This window comes from Manis pentadactyla, chromosome 6 (genome assembly GCF_030020395.1).
Source record: "Manis pentadactyla isolate mManPen7 chromosome 6, mManPen7.hap1, whole genome shotgun sequence".
Lineage (NCBI taxonomy): Eukaryota > Metazoa > Chordata > Mammalia > Pholidota > Manidae > Manis > Manis pentadactyla.
Genome location: NC_080024.1, coordinates 58,782,441 through 58,806,650, shown reverse-complemented (window position 1 = coordinate 58,806,650; position 24,210 = coordinate 58,782,441). Strand labels below are relative to the sequence as shown.

The 24,210-nt window shown below is 36.1% G+C and overlaps 1 protein-coding gene across 4 annotated transcripts in view; it reads left to right on the top strand.

The window, feature by feature from the left end:
* The window catches only part of AGPS (alkylglycerone phosphate synthase), a 170,964-nt gene that overhangs the window by 18,749 nt on the left and 128,005 nt on the right, over positions 1-24,210 (top strand). For 3 of the 4 annotated variants that reach the window (XM_057503892.1, XM_036879398.2, XM_036879401.2), the window contains exon 2: positions 10,853-10,942. In XM_057503892.1, the coding sequence (XP_057359875.1) occupies positions 10,853-10,942 (90 nt within the window). Of the gene's footprint in view, positions 1-7,716; positions 8,028-10,852; positions 10,943-24,210 lie in introns of those variants that run through there. The other variant, XM_036879402.2, reaches the window with a different exon arrangement.

The following is a 24,210-nucleotide window of genomic DNA, read 5'->3' as shown; positions in this document are numbered from 1 at the left end:
AGTTTTTACCACTACTGGGGGAGCTTCTAACTCTTTCAATTCCATCTTCACATTTTTAATTATTGGATATTTCTATCTGGATGTCTTGCTGGTGTCTCCAAACTAGTATGCATGTATGAGGCCATTATTTTAGCCTTCAATCGCAGTGTTCCATTATTTCTATCTGTTTCAGCCATTATTTAGACACTCAAGTCTAACATCTCAGTCATAAAGCCTTGCTGAGTTCCCTTCCCTCTCCCTTATCCAGTGTGTTGACAAACCAGATAGATTCTGTTGTGATTCTCACAACACTTCTTTCTCCCATTGACACCAACCTAGATGAAATCTTAATTGTCTCACATCTAGTCTGATTTCCCTTTCTTTATTTTCTCCCTTTCAAATGATTCTCCATTCCATTATCAGACCAGTTTTGTTCAGAGGAAGCATGAGTACTTATAGCCTGCTGGTGGCATGCTGCATTCTAACATTGCAAAATTGACTGACAGTTTGGTGGAGATCTATGGACAGATATATAGAAAATATGATGTAGTAAACTATAATCAGTGTATACAGAAGGAACCATGCATTCCTTGAGGAAGATAGGAAAGACTTTTAGCGGAAAATTGACTTTTGGACTAGTTCTTGATGGATAAATAGGAGTTCTCTAGAGAGAGAAGGGCATTTCAGTAGGGAATATATAGCACGTGCAAAAAGATAGGTGGACATAAAAGAGCATGGTGTGCAATAAGGAATTGTCATGACTTCCAGTGTGGCTAAAATAAAAGCTGTTAAGAAAAGTGAAAATGTAGTTTGAAGCCAGCTGCAAAGGACATTGTATGCTATTTTAAAGTATTGGGCTTTCATCCACATTGGAGAGCAGCAAAATTGTAAAGCGAATACTGTTGTTAGACTTTTACTTTTGGTGATAGTATGGAACATGGAAGGTACTGTTTTGATCTTATTGCTCCCTGTTGATACAATTCCTTTAATTTGGTATTTAAGGCTCTTTGCTGTTCTCCATGACTTCTTGAATGTATTCTGTGTTTCAGCCAATTTAGGATATTTACCAGCAAGAGAAAATCCTTGTGCTTTCTGCATCACCTTTGTAACTGCTTGGTTATTGAATTTCTACCATATTCCAAAGCAATTGGAAGTTTAGGTGCTTTCTTCTCTCAGTTAGAGGTGAATACTAAGTTTCTGAGCTCTTGTAATACTTTGTACTCCCAGTATTTAGTGAGTTTGGTAGTTTAAGGAGTGTTGGAGCCAGAAGAACATGCTTTAAATCCTAGTTGTGTCATGTACTGTTTGTGTGGTCCTGGAAAGTTAACTCTTTTTGACCCTGTTTTCTTATGTTTTATAGGAATAATAGCACCTACATCACTGGATTAACGTGAGAAGGAAATGAGATGATTGTAAAATTCTTAGCTTTACAGTATTATATGATACTATTACTATTGCAGTAAACCGTGTTTAGAATCAGTACAATGCAATAAGAATACAGTGCTGAAATAGTTTCTGAGGTGTGAAGCACAGCAAGAAGTATGGCATTTTCATAGTGAGAACAGATTTCTAGTAAGTATCACTTCATGCATTAGGGAGGAAAGGAAGAACCCGAAGAGTAAAGAGCATCAGCAATTTCTCATGCTATGTGGTGGCTGATTATCAACACCATCATCTATTTCTCATTTGCAGCTCTTCTCTGTGGCTCTTAGGAGCCCTGGCCCACTTTTACCTTTCCTTGTTATGTGCCCTTGGTGACCACGTATGTTGGAATTTGAATAAACATACTTTGCTAAAGATACGTTATTTGATAAATCATTGTCTTGATTTTTATGCTTTCTATTCCTTTTAACATGTATAAACTAGGAAAAGTTCCATAACAGATCAACTTTTCTAAAATTTGGATCAGAAAGTATTATCTCTGCTTAGTTGTCATTCCCCCTTCCAGGATACTCCTTTGTAAAATCTGGGTATAGATCTGCCACCTTCCTCTGGCATGTGTTTAAATCTCCATTTCCTGGTACCCCTTTCCCATCTTATACATGGTGAGTGCCCCAACCTTACACTCTTGCTGCCCTGTTTTGTGGCTAAACTCTACTTAGGTCCAGCTTCTCTGTAGTGCAGTGAATTTAAAGCTTTTCCTTTTTTCCCCCCCTTTCCCTTAAATCTAGTCTTTCCTGATTTTGATAGAATTTGGTTGAGAGCAATATGATTTTAAACCATTTACATTAAGGCTTTGCATCACCTTTGTAACTGCTCAACAGAGGAGGCTTTTGCTCTCCACTGTTCTTACAGTACTTACCAGGTGTGTTTAGTGGATGGCCTGCATCAGAATTTTCTGGGGTGCTTGTTTAAAATGTAGATCCTGAGATCTCACTGCCAAGATTCTAACATTTGGCTAGGTCTAGAGTGGCATCCAGGACTCTGCTTTAAAAATGAGTACCCAAGGTACATGAGCAACTCTTTTCCTGAATCCATCTCCTTGGGCAAGAGAAATAAAATGAAAAATGAAGAAACGGGACTGCATCATGCTAAAAAGCTTCCTTACAGCAAAGGACACCATCAGCAGAACAAAAAGGCATCCTACAGTATGGGAGAATATATTTATTTGTAAATGACATATCTGACAAGGGGTTAACATCCAAAATATATAAAGAACTCAGGTGCCTCAACATGCAAAAAGCAAAATAACCCTATTAAAAAATGGGTGGAGGATATGAACAGACACTTCTCCAAAGAAGAAATTCAGATGGCCAGCAGGCACATGAAAAGATGTTCCACATCACTAATTATCAGGGAAATGCAAATTAAAACCACAAAGATATAACACCTCACACCAGTTAGGATGGCCAACATTGAAAAGACAAGGAACAATAAATGCTGGCGAGGATGAGGAGAAAGGGGAACCCTCCTGCACTGCTAGTGGGAATGTAAACAAGTTCAGCCATTGTGGAAAGCAGTATGGAGGTTCCTCAAAAAACTAAAAATAGTAATTCCATTTGATGGAGGAATTCCACTCCTAGGAATTTACTCTAAGAATGCAGGATCCCAGTTTGAATAAGACATATGCACCCCTCCATTTATCATACTATTACAATAGCCAAGAAATGGAAGCTACCTAAGTGTCCATCAGTAGACGAATGGATAAAGAAGATGTGGTACATATACACAATGGAATATTATTCAGCCATAAGAAGAAAACAAATCCTACCATTTGCCACAGCATGGATGTCGCTAGAGGGTATTATGCTCAGTGAAATACCCCAGGCAGAGAAAGACAAGTACCAAATGATTTCACTCATCTATGGAGTATAAGAAAAAAGCAAAAACTGAAGGAACAAAACAGCAGCAGACTCACAGAACCCAAGAACGGACTAACAATTGCCAAAGGGAAAGGGACTGGGGAGGGTGGGTGGGAAGGGAGGGAGAAGGGAAATAAAGGGCATTATGATTCGCACACATACTGTAGGGGGTGCACAGGGAAGACAGTATAGAACTAGAAGACAAGTAGTGACTCTATAGCATCCTACTACACTGATGGACAGTGACTGTAATGGGGTATGTGGTGGGGAATGTAGTAACTGCAGTGTTGCTGGTGTGACTGTATATTAATGATACCAAAAAAGAAAGAAAAAAAAATGAGTACCCAGGGTGATTTTTATACTGCGAAGAAGCTTGGGAAACTCTCATTGTGATTGGGTCCTAAGGTAATGTTTTTCTCTCCCCCCAGATTTTGTGGGGATCATTTTTTTCCTGTGGGTGTGCCAGAAGTGAAGGTAACAGTTTCATTGACCTGTCATTTAAAGTAGCAGGGGCTGCTGTTTACTGTTACTATTTTAAGTAAAAAAAAACTGCTATAGCAAGAATATTATGTATATATATCAAGCAGGTGTGGATTTCTGACAATGCCTGCTTGATATATATACATGATATTGTCTTGGCCTTTGGAGGGTCTTGTCAAGAGTACTGGCTTGTCCCCTTGGAGGAAGCTAAGAAAGGGAAATTAGAGTCTTGGTTTCTGTGATAAAATGGCATACAAATTTTTGGAGACACAAATATTTTCCTTGTTCAGTTTTAGTTTTTGCTGAAATGTAAGGCAGTACCAGAAATGGCCTTTGGTCGCTTACACATTGGTCAGTATAATAGGCTTGGGATATAATTCCTCTTCCAGTTACTAGCAAGCAGGGAAGCAGCAGTGAAAATGCATTGTCACTTTCCCAGCTGGTGGTCTAGAGAAAGTTTGGAATTAGTTGGTTGCCAAATTCCCACACTGATTAGATTCATGTGGACTGTGAAGGGACCAGATCATGAAATTTCCTTTACAGTCCAGGGAGTACATGCAGTCAAGGGAAGTATATATCCTTGTTCTTTGCCTTTTGCTAAGAAACTCCTTGATGATGATTTGGTCTGTTTTCCACATTACACAGACCAGTGCATGAGGGTATATGTTAGGGTGGCTGTGTCCTTATAGGCCTTCAGAATGGCAGATACCAAGTATGTGTGTGCATGTGTATATGCTTGCCCTAGCACAAAGTATTTGTAATATAACTACTACAAGGATGATGACTAATAGTCTGTATTTTCAAACAGATTATTCAAACAGTAATGAATTTCCAAAAATTGGTAGAATTTGATAGTGCGTAAGAGAAGTTTGGGTAAGGGAAGACATCCCAGGAGTCTGCAAGGTGTAAGGCTGTCCTTACCTTACTCACCCTAATCCTCCCTTCTTGCCCCTGTCCTTTGTGCCTTTGTCTATAAGATTTTTTTCCTCCATCTCTATATATTCCATTTCTTCCATTCATTAATTCAGAACAAGTATAATAGGCATTAGATGTTGGGAACAGAATTTTTGACCCTCGCATTCAGGTTTTACAAAGTTTCTTTGAAGTGCCAGTTTTTTGCAAACTATAAGAAGTTGCAAATTATACAAAAAGCTATACATACACATATATAACTGTAGGAAGGTAAATGTGTATTTGGCTTGCTGTATGTTGGAAGCCAACTCATTCTTAATGGAATTCTGTCATTAAAAAAAAAAATTCTAGAAATTGCTAAGAAACCCAGCAATGGGTTTTATAACAAAACATCATGGAATTTCTATATATATGTGAAAGAAAGAATTATTTTCCTGGATCAGAGTGAAATTGCTGAATATATGTATATGTTTTATAAAATATTCAGTGTTTAGTGTATATCTTTCTAATTTGCTTAACATAGTATTATGCTATGGATCTTGTTGTTTCTCGTTTTGTGTTCACCAGTTTAAAAATATTTTCATGTTTGTGTGTATCTACTTACCTCACTGCTTCTGGTTGCTGCATAGTATTTCATAGAATTTTACTTAACCCCTATCCATTCCTCTAATGATGCATGCCTCTAGCTATTCTTAAAAACAGTGCTCCAGAGAATATATCAAAGTTGTTCCCTTATGGAACTGTGTGTTCCTCCCAAATATACCCAGAAATTGTGTAGCTGTGTCATAGAAATGGCATTACCTGTGAAAATTTAGCACATGATTGCTCCATGGAAGTGGCTTTACCAGCAACGCGTGTGGGTTCCTCTTTTCCATGTTCTTGCTAACAACTTCCTATGTCTTATATTTAACACGTCTTACACTAAAACGTTGGAAAAAATTAGAAAGTCAATTAGTAACTTATATGAAAGGGCCAAATTTTTATTGTGGCAGCTAGAGATTTAAAACTTATAATGAGGATATGCGGGAAAATTGAAATTCATGTTGAAGTTGTGTCATATGATAATGTCCTGGTTTTGCAAAAAGGCACACTGTCGTGAGGGCCAGAGGTATTCTTGTTGACCTGTTCCAGACACCTGTTCTTGTCAGGGTCCCAGAGTCAATCATATTTAGGTAGTCTGATTTGTGTTAAGTACCCTCACTAGTGACCAAAGTTAATTAGAACGCCAATAGATTAATTCACGATGAAAAAATAAAATTGTTAAGCCTCTTGACCACTTCAGACGGCCAAACCTGTTGGAAATAAAGTATACTTAGAAGTGGCAGGTTGGTGATGTTCTTAGCCGGCAAGAGGAACTTAATCAATGATTCAGATATTTGATGTCCGTAATCTATCAAAGCCTGATGGCATTTATCTACTAAGTCAAATGTTTTAACAGTCATGGAACTGTGAGATTTAGAGTAGTGTTAATTAAGCAGTGATAATCTACCCATCTTTCATTTGATTTTTTCTATTCCTTTTTGTAAATGGACTTTTTCTTACAGTACATGAATTTTTTGGGCTTATAATTAAGCTACTTATACTAAACTATTTGAAAAGGAATTAGTTGCACTGTTAGGCATTATAAATTGCATTGTAAACACTGTAGGAGTTTTGCTATTGTGTTCTTAGAAATAGGACTTGTAGATAGGAACATGGTTTTGAATGTATTTTAAAGCATATGCATTTTAATATGTGGGCCTTTATATTTCTAAAGGGAGCTCAGCTTCAATTTGTTTTTTTAGATAAAAGATGCTAGTAGGACTATTCATTTAAAGGATTTTTTTTTTTTTTGTAGCACATATCTTTTCAGGGATATATCTATTTTACTGATCAAATTTTGGTATCTTTTTCATCACTTTTATTTTTTACTTCACTTTCATGGTTTCCTGTAGGTTACCTAAAAGTAGTTACCTGAAGTAGTTAAAATTAAGCGCACAACCTGATAATAAGGATTTTAATAGCCACTGAAATCCTTGATATTTATTTTTACTTCCTACATATTATACTATATGCGGAATTAATTTGAATTTAAGTGATACTGAGCTTGAGTTAGAATTCCAGCACTGGGGCTTATGTTTCATACTTTAGTTTTTATTTTTCAAAAGCTTTGCGATCATGTGATCTTTTGTCATTGTTTAAATTGGAAAAGATAAAATTTAGTTTTCATCTCAACTGAGTAGTGTTAATAATATCTTACTAGAAGTTTGATTATTGTAATTATAATGGAAAAAAATTTTTTTATATCACCCAGCTGAACTTTTTAATAAAGTAGGTTAAAGCATATTTTCTAATGAAAAATATGATTAGAAATAGTAAAGCTAAAAATCATTAATTTATAGCAGGATGCTTACAATTTATTACTATTAGAGGAATAGTAATCCATGAATGTAGAGAGATTTAAAAGTGAAAATCTCCCATAGTAAGAATAAAGAAAAGAACTCTTTTCATAGTAATACTAAATCTAAATATTTCAGTTAAATATTTTGCAAACAGCACCGGGAAATGCAAATAATAAATATGCATATCGTGGGAGAATACTGCCACCTTGTGTATATATAATGCTATTTTATGTCTCCATTTTCTTTTGTTATACCAGCTAATACAGTGTGTTTTTTCACCATTTGGTAATGTGGTCAGATACGTAAATATGTAAAACATTTGTTTTATATTTACATGTAGTAAAATCCAAATTTTACTTTTTCTTGGCAGGAGGAAGGTCTTGTATTTTGAAGACAGCAAATCTGGTGTACATAGCTGTAAGAATTGGAAAGTCTAAGAGATAATGTCTGGTTACTTGATCTCTGATATTAGTTAAGAATTGAATCCTTTTATTTGATTCTTATGGAAAACTGGTGATTCTTTGATCATTCTTCATTTAAGTGCTTGAGGTTCTTTGGAATCATTCAGATGGCAGAATACAGGTCATTGGTTTTACTGACACAACCATATTCCTTGATTTTTAAATGTTTTCCTTTAATTCAGTACAGAAGAATGACTATAATAACATGTAATAGAACATCACATGTTATTTTTGAAAAATATTAATATAATGATGTCTGCCTTGGCCCTCTGAGATGAATGATAGAGTCCAATGCTCTTTAACCCATTAAAACCTTTAAAAAAAAGTGCCTTGAGGAATTTTAAGGATTTAATTGTAAAAAGCTTATCATAGCAATCTTTATAATAGGGAAAAATTGAAAACAATTAAATATACTGTATTGGTTTGTAGTGCCTACATATGATAGAATACTTGTTGAGTCACTGAAGATGATGTCTCCCATTCATATTCTTGACATGAAAAGTTACATGATGGTGAGTGAAATTGGTTTCAGATAGTCTCTAAAAAGGAAGACCCACAAGACTAGCATTTTGCTTTCTGATGTTCACAACTAGCTTAGCTGTGTAATGATGAGCACTTCTCTGGGCATAAGTATGTTCATCTGAAAAATGAGCAGTTGAACTGGGTAGTTTCTAAGGAACTTTTTAGCTTTAGAATTCTATGACAGTGTAGCATTTTACTCTAATTTCAAAAATATTAATGCTATAATGCTCTTTAATGGAGTCATACTCTTCTATAAGCAATTTTTAAAAAGTTGAATATAATCACATAATTGTGCTTGTCATAGAATATATTAGTAATTTGAGGGAATACATTTGTATAAAAGTTTAAAACCAGAAGCCCAGGAAATGTGCCCACTTTTTGCTTAACACATGGGGTACTTAAAGATATCATAAGATTGGTTTTGGGACAACCTAGATTTAATACTACTTTAAGCAACATAACAGTGTTTTTGGTGGCACAAATGCATTTTACATGCCTACATTTCAACATCTTGCAAGGCTTTAAAAGTTGGTATAAATATGTTTAGGCGCATATCATAGGCAAAATTTTCTGAGATGAAAAGAGAATAAGAAGTAACTTAGCTTAAAGCTGAAATCTTAGAAGTTCTTTAGGATAATATTTGACTGAAAATTTAAGACCAAAGATTCTTCAGTATGTAAATCTCTTCATTTTTTAGTGTACAGCAGCAGATATTTCCTGCTGACCTTGATTCATTTTTCTTGTGAAGGGCTAAGAGTGGACACATGTAATCAGGTTTAGCTTTTTACTTTGAGGCCATCTGGGAATAATTTTTAAAAATTCTAAGTGTAATTTTAAAGAAAATGATTTTCATTATAAACATGCCAAATTCAACATTATCTGTATGGAAATAATTTCCCAGTGCCTAGTGATTGTAATACCGAAATGACTGTATTGGTACTTTTGCATTTATTTTTGTGTAAGACAAAACTATTTTACAAAGTGCAAACTTCATGACAAATGTTTAAATTCACTAATATAATGCATTTCACATATAAAATTTTATATTTTTTATAAACACATAATTATGAAATATTAAAGATGTGAATGAAAATGTACATATTGCTCTTCTAATTTAAATTATTTTGGAAATATAAAAATAAAATTTTAAGTAAATTATACTTCATAAATATAGAGAATATAATCATGAAAAAAGTAGATGATAGAAAATATAATCTTAGAAAACAAAGGTGTCAGTGGTGATATTAGTATGAGGTTTTTCTATAAAAATTTTCCCAAAGCTCTCATCCAAAACCTCCCTCTACAGTGAGGGAGGAATGTGAGATTAGAGGAAAATAATGGGAGATAATTTATGACAGGCTCATCTATAAATCCGGTCTCTGGATTGATACTCTTGAGATATTTTTGAACAGTTTATTTTTGTACAGAGATATTTTTGAAAAGTTTGTTTTTATTGGTAGCAAACTGTTATTTTAAAGAGCATTCTTGGTTTCTTTTTCTTGACTTATGTGTAGAGATTTCAATACAAAATTAATGATCTAATATTTGGCTCATTTGTATTGTGTTAGTGTTCTGCTTGTTTGAAAAACCGTTCAGCTGGGTGAAGAATTATGATTGTAATAAAAAGTTTGTCAGTTGTCATTTTTTTCTTCCTTGAAGGTTATGGAGAATTAGAATACTTTCTGATTAGTGTATCTTTGCTTATTTTGAAGTTAAAAAAAATTGAGATATAGTTGACATTTAACATTATATTAGTTTCAGGTATACAACACAATGATTTTATATTTGTATATATTGTGAAATGATGACCACTCTAAGTCTAGGTAACATCAGTCACCAACATAATTACAGATTTTTATTTTTTTGATGTATTTTGAAATTTTAATACAGCAAATAACTTTCTGTATAAGAAGAGTTTTCCTCAAGTATTTACATCATAAACTGCGTAATTAATTGAATTTGCAATAAGAAGATTCATCATCAGTTATTTCAGTAGACTATACTAGGGCACAATGCTAAAATGTAGTAAACATTGACATTTCAATGTGATTGTTTATTGTGTTCTGCAGACTGAGACCTATTTTTTATGTAATGTGCAAAATTGAATGAATGAGTCATTGATTTTGATAGAAATGGTTTTTAAAACTATGAAATACTGACATTTTGGAAATTAAAAATAGCATATTGTTCTTTTTGGAATACTAAAAACTGGTAATGTCATCAACTGTCATGTTAATACATAGGTAAGGAAGAGATTGGTAGTTATATAGAAGTTGAAGGATTTAGAGTGTTTATAAGCCCAGCACTCAGATTTTTAATCTACTTTATTAAAAGTGTCTATTACTAGTAGTGTCAGTACTAGTGAATCTACTTTGTAAGTCGGTCTTTTCATCACAGCAGATAAATAATTGTGATTTTTCTAATATATGCAAAAATTGTTCTGTATTTAAGTGAATTTTTTTTAATTGCAAACTTTTTTAGTCCATCCTATAATATAAACTCAGTAACAGGTAAAAAATGAAGCACTTTCTAAAACTTAATTATATTTTTCTCCTTTGTTCTTACTTTTTCCTTTGAATGCATTAGATTTAGTGGTTGTAGCCTTTTGTGAAGCAGGTGTTGCTCATCAGAGTGATCTGTATTTAGAAATATTAATCCATAGACATTTGATATACTTTCACTTTATTTAAACTAATATAATGTTAGTGTGAAAGGTCTTTTAAATGATTATGGAAAATAATAGTCAATGATACCCTGTTCAGTTTTGAGCTGTTTAGCATAGGTTTAATTTAATACATTTATTTGTTCTTATTAGGCAAGAAGTTATGAAATGGAATGGATGGGGATATAATGATTCCAAGTTCTTCTTCAATAAGAAAGGCCAAGTTGAGTTGACTGGGAAAAGGTAACCTTGGTTTGTTTATTCTTTCTTTTGTTCCTTTTTTTTCCCTTTTTTCTATGAAAAACTTTAAACTTAAGTAAATGACATAACATGTTAAATAATATACATAAGAATAGAGAGGATAGTATGACTTCTATTTAGAAGCTATCAACATTTTGCTATACTTTTTTTCTGTAGTATTTCAACTTCTGACATTATTATGTCATTTCTAAATATATATGCATCTCTTAAATAAGGACCTAACATAAGCAATCATAGAATACCATTATTATACTCCTAAAATAACAGGAATTTTATAATATCTGAATCTAGTCCATATCCACATTTCCCTAATCATGTAAAAAAATGCCATTGTATAGGTAGTTTGTTTGAATCAGGATCTAAAAAGTCATACAGTCACTGTACTATCCAGTCCCCATGCCACTGACAAAGTAACTATTTTTAGGACTGGAACTTTACATCTGGGTGTGGGTTATTATGGAAGGTGAATAATTTTAGGTCTACGTAAATATCAATACTATTTTTAAAATTAATTTTCTGAGATATATTTGGGAAGAAATGATGAAGGAAGATAAGTCATTTGTGTGATAGCTTTCACATTTGGAAATGTTTTGGTGTTGATAAGAATTCTAAAGAATATTTCTGTTGTTACTGTCCCCTGTGCAGACAGTATTGTAAAATGAGTTCTCAGTTATTTTAAGCAACATTGACCCAGTCAAAACTGGTGTTTTTGTTTGTCTACTGAGTTTTGATATATAACTTTTGAAAGGACAGTGAGTACAAATATATAATATTTGGGTGCTGGTTCTAAAAAGTAAATTAAAAATTGAGACTAGGTAAGAAATCAGACCAGATATATGATGAGTCTCTTCCATTATGGCACTTTGATTTAATATCTGTCGGGTATTAATATGCTTAGGTTAGCATGTTTTAAACTTACTTGGTATGTCAATGTATTGAAATATCAGCAAGGAAAGTTTTGTTCTTTTGGAGAAACTTTTTCAGTGGAACATAATTTTTCTGACTTAAACGTACTTTGTACCTGAAACAAAACTTCAGGAATAGTAATTAGGAACTAATTCTAATGAAGGTATATTAGCCTTTTATTATCAGTATTCTCATTTCTATCCTTAAATGTGACTCGGCAGCATGTTGGTAGAGGCTTAGTTGAGAAATTGTGTAATTCAGATAGAAGGAATTTCTAGTTGAAATTAAATTTACCGGTGTTCTAAATGTTAAGTGATGAACTAAATAGAATAATGTCTAATATAGTAGAAACTTATCTATGTAAAGGTTGACTTTATAAAATATTCTAGGGGGAAAAAGTAAATTTTCTAAACTTAGAAAGCCAACTATTCACCTCTCAAACACTGTCTTTATTTCTCTCTTTCTCTCTGGACCTTGAAGTATAGCATCTTTGTTTTACAGGAGTGGGCAGATAGTCACATATACACAGTGCCATTATAAGCATAAGACAATCACTGACTTCTGTAGACTACTGTAGGCTCTGTAGTGGTTTATGTTAGAAGTGTATGTGTGTGAAATGAATGATTAGTCACAGAAAATATCCCAAGTAATTATACACTTAGTGGTCCCATGAGTTCAGAATCTGGTTCTATTTTGGATGTTCTGGCACTTGCTTTGTTAATTTTCCCAGACAGGATCAGGTTGTGGGAGTCTGATACATGCCAGACTCATAACATACTTATTTAAAAAAATTAGAACCCCAGTGTATTCATTTGTGCTTAGATTATTCCTTTTTCAGTGTAGAACACTTGTTAATGCCCTTCTTTTATGTAAGAATGTAAAATATCTAGGAAACAAAGTTTGTAATTCAGATATTATTCAGAGAGCATAAATTCAGAGCAGAGGGGATTTAATCAGTGGTCTTGAGATTTGTATTCAGGTTGTAATACAACCAGAGAATTTATCTGTTGACTTTAGACTTTGGAAGATTGCTGCTGCTATCACTAACCAGAATGGATTCCTTAAAGGCCTTGTTGTTTGCATCAATTACTCCTGAGTCCAGGTCCAGTGGGGGAGTTGGGGAAACAGATGCATCTGACTGGCAGAGTCTGCAAGGGAGACCAGGAAGGTGGATGTTAGGCACATTTGCTTTAGTGGAAGGTAGCTTTTGCTTCCCACCAAGACTCATTGAGAGGATAATTCTCCAAACACAGAAAAGGAATTTAGATGCCCTAAGATTAGGTATTTACTACATAACCTGGTTAATAACTAACACCAAATAACTAAATAATTAGTTCCCATTTTGGTGCTTCTAGGAGCACCATTACCTTGTCACAGACAGGATAATAAACTGGATTGAATTGAATCATGGATTTCTCTATATCTAGTCTGTTTTCCTAGGGGTAGTGGTTGAATTAATAGATTTCTCTAATTTTTGTCAGAAGGCATTTACAAACATTCTTTAGGCTAATAATAGTTATTACTTTTTGAGCACCTACTGAGTTATCTTGAAATAACCTGAAGATGGGTAGTGATAGTATTTTGAGTATAATTGGGATTGAGGGTGAGAAAGGTTAAGTAGTTTACTTGAGATCACTTGCTCAGTGGCACGTTGGGATTAAAAACCAAGTGTTTTTAGACTTCATTCTTGTGCTGTTTCTATTAAACTGTGCTTATGAGATATTTAGCAAATAACCAATATTGTATTGATCTTAGTCTCTCTCCAAGCCCTGAGAGTACTTTATAGTAGTCTCCCATACTCTGTACACTAGCACAACAGAGTTAGTCATGTTGTAAAAAGTTATTGTATGACAAGACTCCCTGCTGTTCGAGTGAAAGACAAAGGGAGAAACATATTCCTAAAAGAGAAAATGGAATCTGTGGCTTGAAGGAATGAGTACAAGAAAATACTGATTTGGCTGGACAGTATTAATTCACTTTTTTTGTATTAATATTAGATTGTAAGGACAATTCTTGAAATTCTTTGTAAAGACTTCCTATTCTGGCATTGTAAAGGACTGAACAAATACAAACCCTTGTCCTCTATAACCACATAGAAAACATGGAGAGAATACCACAAGAAAGAAATAAAACAGAGCTGGAAAGAAAGGAAAACCCTTAGATGCCAAAAATAAAGAGTGACCCTCAATGAAAATTTTTTGGGTTCTCTTTAATTCTAGTCCATAGATACTGAAAAAGTAGAATTTTTTATAAGTAAATGAAGCTGACTATCTGTTTATATTTTTGAGAGGATAACTGACATTTCAAACCCAGAAATTAAATTAGAAGCAATTACTATAAGCCATTGTAGCTCTTAAGGAAATATCAGAAGTTTTTTCTTGAACAGTATCTTCTCAACAGATTTGTAATTTGTCAGTTTATAAATCCCTAGGTTTATAATCTTGCCATGTATAGATAAATTGAGTCCTCCTAGGTTTAAGCAGCAGAAGGTAGTATTTCAGAGCGAATGCTATACATTTCTATGAACTAAAATTTTTGAAAACTGTCATCCGTTGACTTTAAAAGAATTATACATTTTTTGGTGATCACATAGTACAAGTTAGTGTTTAAATGGAGAGAGTTTGCTTGGTTTTTTTGTACTTTGTATTTTAAAGGGGGTAATTTTTCATTGAAGTTTTACCTGATTATAAAAAGGCTATTAAATTGCTTAGCAATTGTGGAACTCACTCTGAGGGTAGGTGATAGTGTCTGCTAACACTTTGCTGTCTCTGAGCACGGTCTCAGAGTCACTTTGTCTTTAGTCACTGTAAATCTTGATGTGCACTTATTTCTTGGATATTTATGTCCACAGTTTTCTTAACAAATTGTTTTTATTTGTGCTGAAAGTTTGCTCTGGTTCCGTATCTTCTATAATATAGTCTATTTTGGTCCCAAAGGAAGGTGTTAAGTTGATGTTAATTTATATTTACAATAAAAACCATTTATTAGAGTTCTCAAATAATCTTCAGTCATGATAAAGATGTATTAAGTAGTTAGCCTGTTTCAGCCGTTGGTATAAGCTGCTGGCTTTCCTCTTACCACATTTGTAGTAAAAGTTGCTGTAAGGTTGGAGGCACCAGAGGGAGGGCTGAGCACCTCGGACACTGATGACGTGCCGAAGTCTCCGGCTGCTGCCCCCTCCCAACCTGAAAAATGTGCCTTAGGCTAGCCAATCCTCGCGCCGCTGTAAGTCTAAGCTCTGCCTCCCCCTACCTTCTTTAAAAACTCGCTGCCTGCCCTGCTGAGCACGACTTCTCCAGCCTGTCCTGGTGCAGACTGGTGAACCTCACCCGGGATTGCACTCAAATAAACTTCCTGGCCCTTTGTTGCCTCTCATCACCTGCTTATTTTGGTTAGAATTTATCTTACATTTGGTGCCAAAAAACCCTGGGAAGGGGCGTGAGCGCAGGGCCCCGACTGGCCATTGGTGGCCCTGCCCCCCCCCCCCCCCAGTCCTTCCCCGACCCGGGACCTCAGCCTGCTCTCCTCCGTGTGGACTATTTTCCAGTGAGTCCCTCAGTTTCCCCCGGTCTGTTTCCCTTCCTAACTCCGTTTCACCTGGTCCGTCCAAAATCATAGCTATGTCCAGGTTGGGGCATCCAGCCCATCGCTGCAGGCATGTGGGATACCCGCCCCTGGCCCTGCGGTGTGGGAGACGTCCCTCACCCAGGCTCCCAGGCCGTCTCCCCTGACTTGGCGCGCTTGGGACGCTGGGCGCTCCTCTCAGTGGGATTAGTTGGGAAGTGGCGCAGACATGGGGACCAGCCCTCGAAAGCAGAGGCTCAGACCCCGCTGCCGTGTCTCATTTCTAATTTGGCTACTCTATATTTGTCCCAGGTTTTGGCACCAAATGTAAGATAAATTCTAACTGAAATAAGCAGGCGACGAGGGGCAACAAAGGGCCAGGCAGTTTATTTGAGTGCAATGCCAGGCGAGGTTCACCAGTCTGCACTGGGACAGGCTGGAGAAGTTGCACTCAGCAGGGCAGACAGCGAGTTTTTAAAGAAGGTAGGGGGAGGCAGAGCTTAGATTTACAGTGGCGCGAGGATTGGCTAGCCTAAGGCACATTTTTCAGGTTGGGAGGGGGCAGCAGCCGGAGACTTCGGCACGTCATCAGTGTCCGAGGTGCTCAGCCCTCCCTCTGGTGCCTCCAACCTTACAGTTGCATATTTCTTCTCTGTATGTTTATCCATAAGAAGTAAATGTCTTTGCAGCGTTGACTATACTAAGTTGTAAGTTTCTTAAAAATAAGAGTTATGTTATAACAGTTCTGTGTGTCTTGCAATGCTAAGTAGTCTTATGAGTGTTAAAGGCTTGTTTATAATTCCAGATATGAATCCAAATTATTTTAATGTAATGATCAAGTCATTCCATAGTTGTATCTTAAGTTAAATAAATACCTCTAACTCCTTTAGCTTTTCTTACAGTCTTTCTTTTTCATCCTTTTAGTTCTTTTTTTTTTTTTTTTTTTGTGAACAAGAAATTTATTTATTTATTTTTTAACATACAAGGGTGGGTTTATTTCTTTGTTTTTGTCTTTTTTTTTTTTTTTAGATAAGTATTTTTTATTGAAGGGTAGTTGACACACAGTATTACATTACATTAGTTTCAGGTGTACAACACAGTGATTCAACATTTATATACATGATAATTCTAGGTACCAGCTATCACCATACCAAGTTGTTACAATATTTTGACTATATTCCTTATGCTATACATTACATCCCGGTTACTTATTTATTTTACAATTGGAAGTCTGTCCTTTTTTTTTTTTTTTTTTTTTTTTGTGAGGGCATCTCTCATATTTATTGATCAAATGGTTGTTAATGACAATAAAATTCTGTATAGGGGAGTCAATGCTCAATGCACAATCATTAATCCACCCCAAACCTAATTTTCGTCAGTCTCCAATCTTCTGAAGCATAATGAACAAGTTCTTACATGGAGAACAAATACTTACATAGTGAATAAGTTACATGGTGAACAGTACAAGGGCAGTCATCACAAACTTTTGGTTTTGCTCATACATTATGAACTATGAACAGTTCAAATATGAATACTCATTTGATTTTTATACTTGATTTATATGTGGATACCACATTTCTCTCTTTATTATTATTATTTTTAATAAAATGCTGAAGTGGTAGGTAGATACAAGATAAAGGTAGAAAACATAGTTTAGTGTTGTAAGAGAGCAAATGTAGATGATCAGGTGTGTGCCTGTAGACTATGTGTTAATCCAAGCTAGACAAGGGCAATAAGACATCCACGTATGCAGAAGATTTCTCTCAGAACAGGGGGGTGAGGTTCTAAGCCTCACCTCTGTTGATACCCAATTTCTCACCTGATGGCCCCCCTGCGACTGTGCCTGTCTTAGGTTGTTCCTCCCTTGAGGAATCTTACTCGTCTCTGGTGAACCAGTCACCTTCCGGGGCCATACAGGGAAATGTTAAGTTGGTAAGTGAGAGAGAAGCCTTATTGTTTGAAAAGGTAGCTTTTTACTTCTTTGCATATTTATGCCCTGTGGCTTCTATGCCCAGCATTTGTCTTGAGGTATCTTTACCACTTGGAAGAATTATGATACTCAGTAAATTTGATATGAGGCACGAATTCTATTTAAGGGTTGTAGTTAGGAAGGAAGAAGAAAAGCTATAGAAGTAGCAGACAGAAGAAAACATGGGAAGATTGATTATTTCTTTGACATATCTTCTTGTAGAGTAACTTCAGCATGTATAGGTTTTAAACTACTAATTAAATTGCGCACACACATTAACATAATAGGAGTACAGTTACATAACCAAAGCAGACCTATAATTACTAGCCATCTCCAGTGAAACCAAGAAAACCAGTTAGGCACCTTAGGCATTTGTGAAAACTTATCTATGATACGGTGGATATTGTCCAACTGAGCTTGAACAGTCTGAGAGAAATCAGACAAATTAAAACAACCCATTCCTGGGGACTGTTCACATCCCATATGTTCTTTTAACAGTAAATAGTCTGTAGTTGTAAGATTTTGGAGCGCTACAATTTGCACTTCTAATTCTTGATTGAGTTCCAACAGTATAGATCCAGTCAAATTTGTTGTTTTACTGTATGCACAGGCCAGCTTAGATATCTCCTTCCTCATTCCCATGGCAAGTCCAGGAACTGGTGGGATGAGTGCATCTACAGCTGTAGCAGTGTGTGGATCTTTGTTGGGGTTTTTTGATGATCATCTTCTGGCATGAGTCTTCCAGAGAGTGCTGGTGTTGGAAGTTCTTTTTCATATCGTATCTTAGTTCATTTTCGGGGTAGCCCAATTAGGCTTTGATCCTCTGTATAAACACAAACAGACCCTTTGCCTACACTTTTATATGCCCTTTATACTCTTGTGTAGAACTCATTGGAGGTTACCACACATGAACTGCCCTTTTCTTTTTTGGTATCACTAATCTACATTTACATGACGAATATTATGTTTACTAGGCTCTCCCCTATACCAGGTCCCCCCTGTAAACCCCTTTACAGTCACTGTCCATCAGCAGAGCAAAATGTTGTAGAATCACTACTTGCCTTCTCTGTGTTGTACAGCCCTCCCTTTTCTCCTACCCCCCCATGCATGCTAATCTTAATACCCCCCTACTTCTCCCCCCTCCTTATCCCTCCCTACCCACCCATCTTCCCCAGTCCCTTTCTCTTTGGTACCTGTTAGTCCATTCTTGAGTTCTGTGATTCTGCTGCTGTTTTGTTCCTTCAGGTTTTCCTTTGTTCTTTTTTTTTTTTTTTTAAATAATTATTTTTTATTGAAGGGTAGTTGACGCACAGTATTACATTACATTAGTTTCAAGTGTACAACACAGTGGTAGAACATTTATATACATAATTCTAGGTTCCAGCTATCACCCTACCAAGCTGTTACAATATCTTGACTATATTCCTTATGCTATACATTACATCCCGGTTACTTATTTATTTTACCATTGGAAGTCTGTCCTTTTTTTTTTTTTTGTGAGGGCATCTCTCATATTTATTGATCAAATGGTTGTTAATGACAATAAAATTCTGTATAGGGGAGTCAATGCTCAATGCACAATCATTAATCCACCCCAAGCCTAATTTTCGTCAGTCTCCAATCTTCTGAGGCATAACAAACAAGTTCTTACATGGAGAACAAATTCTTACATAATGAATAAGTTACATAGTGAACAGTACAAGGGAAGTCATCACAGAAACTTTCAGTTTTGCTCATGCATTATGAACTCTAAACAGTCAGTTCAAATATGAATACTCATTTGGTTTTTATACTTGATTTATATGTGGATACCACATTTCTCTCTTTATTATTATTATTTTTAATAAAATGCTGAAGTGGTAGGTAGATACAAGATAAAGGTAGAAAACATAGTTTAGTGTTGTAAGAGAGCAAATGTAGATGATCAGGTGTGTGCTTCTAGACAATGTGTTAATCCAAGCTAGACCAGGGCAATAAAACATCCATGTATGCATAAGATTTCTCTCAGAACAGGGGGGGTGAGGTTCTAAGCCTCACCTCTGTTGATCCCCAATTTCTCACCTGATGGCCCCCCTGCGACTGTGCCTGTCTTAGGCTGTGCCTCCCTTGAGGAATCTTACCCGTCTCTGGCTAACCAGTCATCTTCCGGGGCCATACAGGGAAATGTGAAGTTGGTAAGTGAGAGGGAAGCCTTATTGTTTGAAAAGGTTAGCTTTTTACTTCTTTGCATATTTATGCCCTGTAGCTTCTATGCCCAGCATTTGTCTTGAGGTATCTTTACCACTTGGAAGAATTATGATACTCGGTAAATTTGATATGAGGCACGAATTCTATTTAAGGGTTGTAATTAGGAAGGAAGAAGAAAAGCTATAGAAGTAGCAGGCGGAGAGTGGTAAAGAATTATGATACTCGGTAAATTTGATATGAGGCACAAATTCTATTTAAGTGTTGTAATTAGGAAGGAAGAAGAAAAGCTATGGAAGTAGCAGGCAGAAGAAAAGATGGGAAGATTGATTATTTCTTTGACATATCTTCTTGTAGAGTAACTTCAGCACATATAGGTTTTAAGCTACTACTTAAATTGCGCACACACATTAACATAATAGGAGTATAGTTACATAACCAAAGCATATCTGTAATTACCAGCCATCTCCAGTGAAACCAAGAAAACCAGTTAGGCACCTTAGGCATTTGTGAAAACTTATCTATGATATGGTGGATATTGTCCAACTGAACTTGAACAGTCTGAGAGAAATCAGACAAATTAAAACAACCCATTCCTGGGGACTGTTCACATGCCATATGTTCTTTTAACAGTAAATAGTCTGTAGTTGTAAGACTTTTTGGAGCGCTACAATTTGCACTTCTCCAAATTCTTGGTTGTGTTCCAACAGTATAGATCCAGTCAAATTTGTTGTTTTACTGTATGCACAGGCCAGCTTAGATATCTCCTTCCTCATTCCCATGGCAAGTCCAGGAACTGGTGGGATGAGTGCATCTACAGCTGTAGCAGTGCGTGGATCTTTGTTGGGGTTTTTTGATGATCTTCTTCTGGCATGAGTCTTCCAGAGAGTGCAGATGTTGGAAGTTCTTTTTCATATCGTATCTTAGTTCATTTTCGGGGTAGCCCAATTAGGCTTTGATCCTCTGTATAAACACAAACAGACCCTTTGCCTACACTTTTATATGCCCTTTATACCCTTGTGTAGAACTCGTTGGAGGTTACCACACAGGAACTGCCCTTTTTTTTTTTTTTTTTGCTTTGTTTTTGGTATCACTAATCTACACTTACATGACGAATATTATGTTTACTAGGCTCTCCCCTATACCAGGTCTCCCCTATAAACCCCTTTACAGTCACTGTCCATCAGCATAGCAAAATTTTGTAGAATCACTACTTGCTTTCTCTGTGTTGTACAGCCCTCCCTTTTCTCCTACCCCCCCATGCATGTTAATCTTAATACCCCCCTACTTCTCCCCCCCTTATCCCTCCCTACCCACCCATCCTCCCCAGTCCCTTTCCCTTTGGTACCTGTTAGTCCATTCTTGAGTTCTGTGATTCTGCTGCTGTTTTGTTCCGTCAGTTTTTCCTTTGTTCTTATATTCCACAGATAAGTGAAATCATTTGGTATTTCTCTTTCTCTGCTTGGCTTGTTTCACTGAGCATAATACCCTCCAGCTCCATCCATGTTGCTGCAAATGGTTGGATTTGCCCTTTTCTTATGGCTGAGTAGTATTCCATTGTGTATATGTACCACCTCTTCTTTATCCATTCATCTATCGATGGACATTTAGGTTATTGTAAATAGTGCTGCGATAAACATAGGGGTGCACTGATCTTTCTCATACTTGATTGCTGCATTCTTAGGGTAAATTCCTAGGAGTGCAATTCCTGGGTCAAATGGTAAGTCTGTTTTGAGCATTTTGATGTACCTCCATACTGCTTTCCACAATGGTTGAACAAGTTTACATTCCCACCAGCAGTGTAGGAGGGTTCCCCTTTCTCCACAGCCTCACCAACATTTGTTGTTGTTTGTCTTTTGGATGGCAGCCATCCTTACTGGTGTGAGGTGATACCTCATTGTAGTTTTAATTTGCATTTCTCTGATAATTAGCGATGTGGAGCATCTTTTCATGTGTCTGTTGGCCATCTGTATTTCTTTTTTGGAGAACCGTCTGTTCAGTTCCTTTGCCCATTTTTTAATTGGGTTATTTGTTTTTTGTTTGTTGAGGCGTGTGAGCTCTTTATATATTCTGGACGTCAAGCCTTTATCGGATGTGTCATTTTCAAAGATATTCTCCCATACTGTAGGGTTCCTTTTTGTTCTATTGATGGTGTCTTTTGCTGTACAGAAGCTTTTCAGCTTAATATAGTCCCACTTGTTCATTTTTGCTGTTGTTTTCCTTGCCCGGGGAGATATGTTCAAGAAGAGGTCACTCATGTTTATGTCTAAGAGGTTTGTGCCTATGTTTTCTTCCAAGAGTTTAATGGTTTCATGACTTACATTCAGGTCTTTGATCCATTTTGAGTTTACTTTTGTATATGGGGTTAGACGATGGTCCAGTTTCATTCTCCTACATGTAGCTGTCCAGTTTTGCCAGCACCATCTGTTGAAGAGACTGTCATTTCGCCATTGTATGTCCATGGCTCCTTTATCAAATATTAATTGACCATGTATGTCTGGGTTAATGTCTGGATTCTCTAGTCTGTTCCATTGGTCTGTGGCTCTGTTCTTGTGTCAGTACCAAATTGTCTTGATTAGTATGGCTTTATAGTAGAGCTTGAAGTTGGGGAGTGAGATCCTCCCTACTTTATTCTTCTTTCTCAGGATTGCTTTGACTGTTTGGGGTTTTTGGTGTTTCCATATGAATTTTTGAATTATTTGTTCCAGTTCATTGAAGAATGTTGCTGGTAGTTTCATAGGGATTGCATCAAATCTGTATATTGCTTTGTGCAGGATGGCTATTTTGACGATATTAATTCTTCCTAGCCACGAGCATGGGATGAGTTTCCCAAAGTGTAGGCAAAGGGTCTGGCTATTGTACAATAGCCATCTGTTAGTGTCCCCTTTAATTTCTCTTAAGAGTGACTTATAGTTTTCAGAGTATAAGTCTTTCACTTCTTTGGTTAGGTTTATTCCTAGGTATTTTATTTTTTTTGATGCAATTTTGAATGGAGTTGTTTTCCTGATTTCTCTTTCTGTTGTTTCATTGTTAGTGTATAGGAAAGCCACAGGTTTCTGTGTGTTGATTTTGTATCCTGCAACTTTGCTGTGTTCCGATATCAGTTCTAGTAGTTTTGGGGTGGAGTCTTTAGGGTTTTTTATGTACAGTATCATGTCATCTGCAAATAGTGACAGTTTAACTTCTTCTTTACCAATCTAGATTCCTTGTATGTTTTTGTTTTGTCTGATTGCCATGGCAAGGACCTCCAGTACTATGTTAAATAACAGTGGGGAGAGTGGGCATCCCTGTCTAGTTCCCGATCTCAGAGGAAATGCTTTCAGCTTCTCGCTGTTCAGTATAATGTTGGCTGTGGGTTTATCATAGATGGCCTTTATTATGTTGAGGTACTTGCCCTCTATTCCCATTTTGCTGAGAGTTTTTATCATGAATGGATGTTGAACTTTGTCAAATGCTTTTTCAGCATCTATGGAGATGATCATGTGGTTTTTGTCTTTCTTTTTGTTGATGTGGTGGATGATATTGATGGACTTTCGTACCATCCTTGCATCCCTGGGATGAATCCCACTTGGTCATGGTGTATGATCCTTTTGATGTATTTTTGAATTCGGTTTGCTAATATTTTGTTGGGTATTTTTGCATCTGCGTTCATCAGGGATATTGGTCTGTAGTTTTCTTTTTTGGTGGGGTCTTTACCTGGTTTTGGTATTAGGGTGATGTTAGCTTCATAGAATGAGTTTGGGAGTATCCCCTCCTCCTCTATTTTTTGGAAAACTTTAAGGAGAATTGGTATTATGTCTTCCCTGTATGTCTGATAAAATTCCAAGGTAAATCCATCTGGCCCGGGGGTTTTGTTCTTTAGTAGTTTTTTGATTACCGCTTCAATTTCGTTGCTGGTAATTGGTCTGTTTAGATTTTCTGTTTCTTTCTGGGTCAGTCTTGGAAGGTTGTATTTTTCTAGGAAGTTGTCCATTTCTCCTAGATTTCCCAGCTTGTTAGCATATAGGTTTTCATAGTATTCTCTAATAATTCTTTGTATTTCTGTGGGGTCCGTCATGATTTTTCCTTTCTCGTTTCTGATACTGTTGATTTGTGTTGACTCTCTTTTCTTCTTAATAAGTCTGGCTAGAGGCTTATCTATTTTGTTTATTTTCTCGAAGAACCAGCTCTTGGTTTCATTGATTTTTGCTATTGTTTTATTCTTCTCAATTTTATTTATTTCTTCTCTGATCTTTATTATGTCCCTCCTTCTGCTGACCTTAGGCCTCATTTGTTCTTCTTTTTCCAATTTCGATAATTGTGACATTAGACCATTCATTTGGGATTGTTCTTCCTTTTTTAAATATGCTTGGATTGCTATATACTTTCCTCTTAAGGCTGCTTTTGCTGTGTCCCACAGAAGTTGAGGCTTAGTGTTGTTGTTGTCATTTGTTTCCATATATTGCTGGATCTCCATTTTGATTTGGTCATTGATCCACTGATTATTTAGGAGCGTGTTGTTGAGCCTCCATGTGTTTGTGAGCCTTTTTGCTTTCTTTGTACAGTTTATTTCTAGTTTTATGCCTTTGTGGTCTGAAAAGTTGGTTGGTAGGATTTCAGTCTTTTGGAATTTACTGAGGCTCTTTTT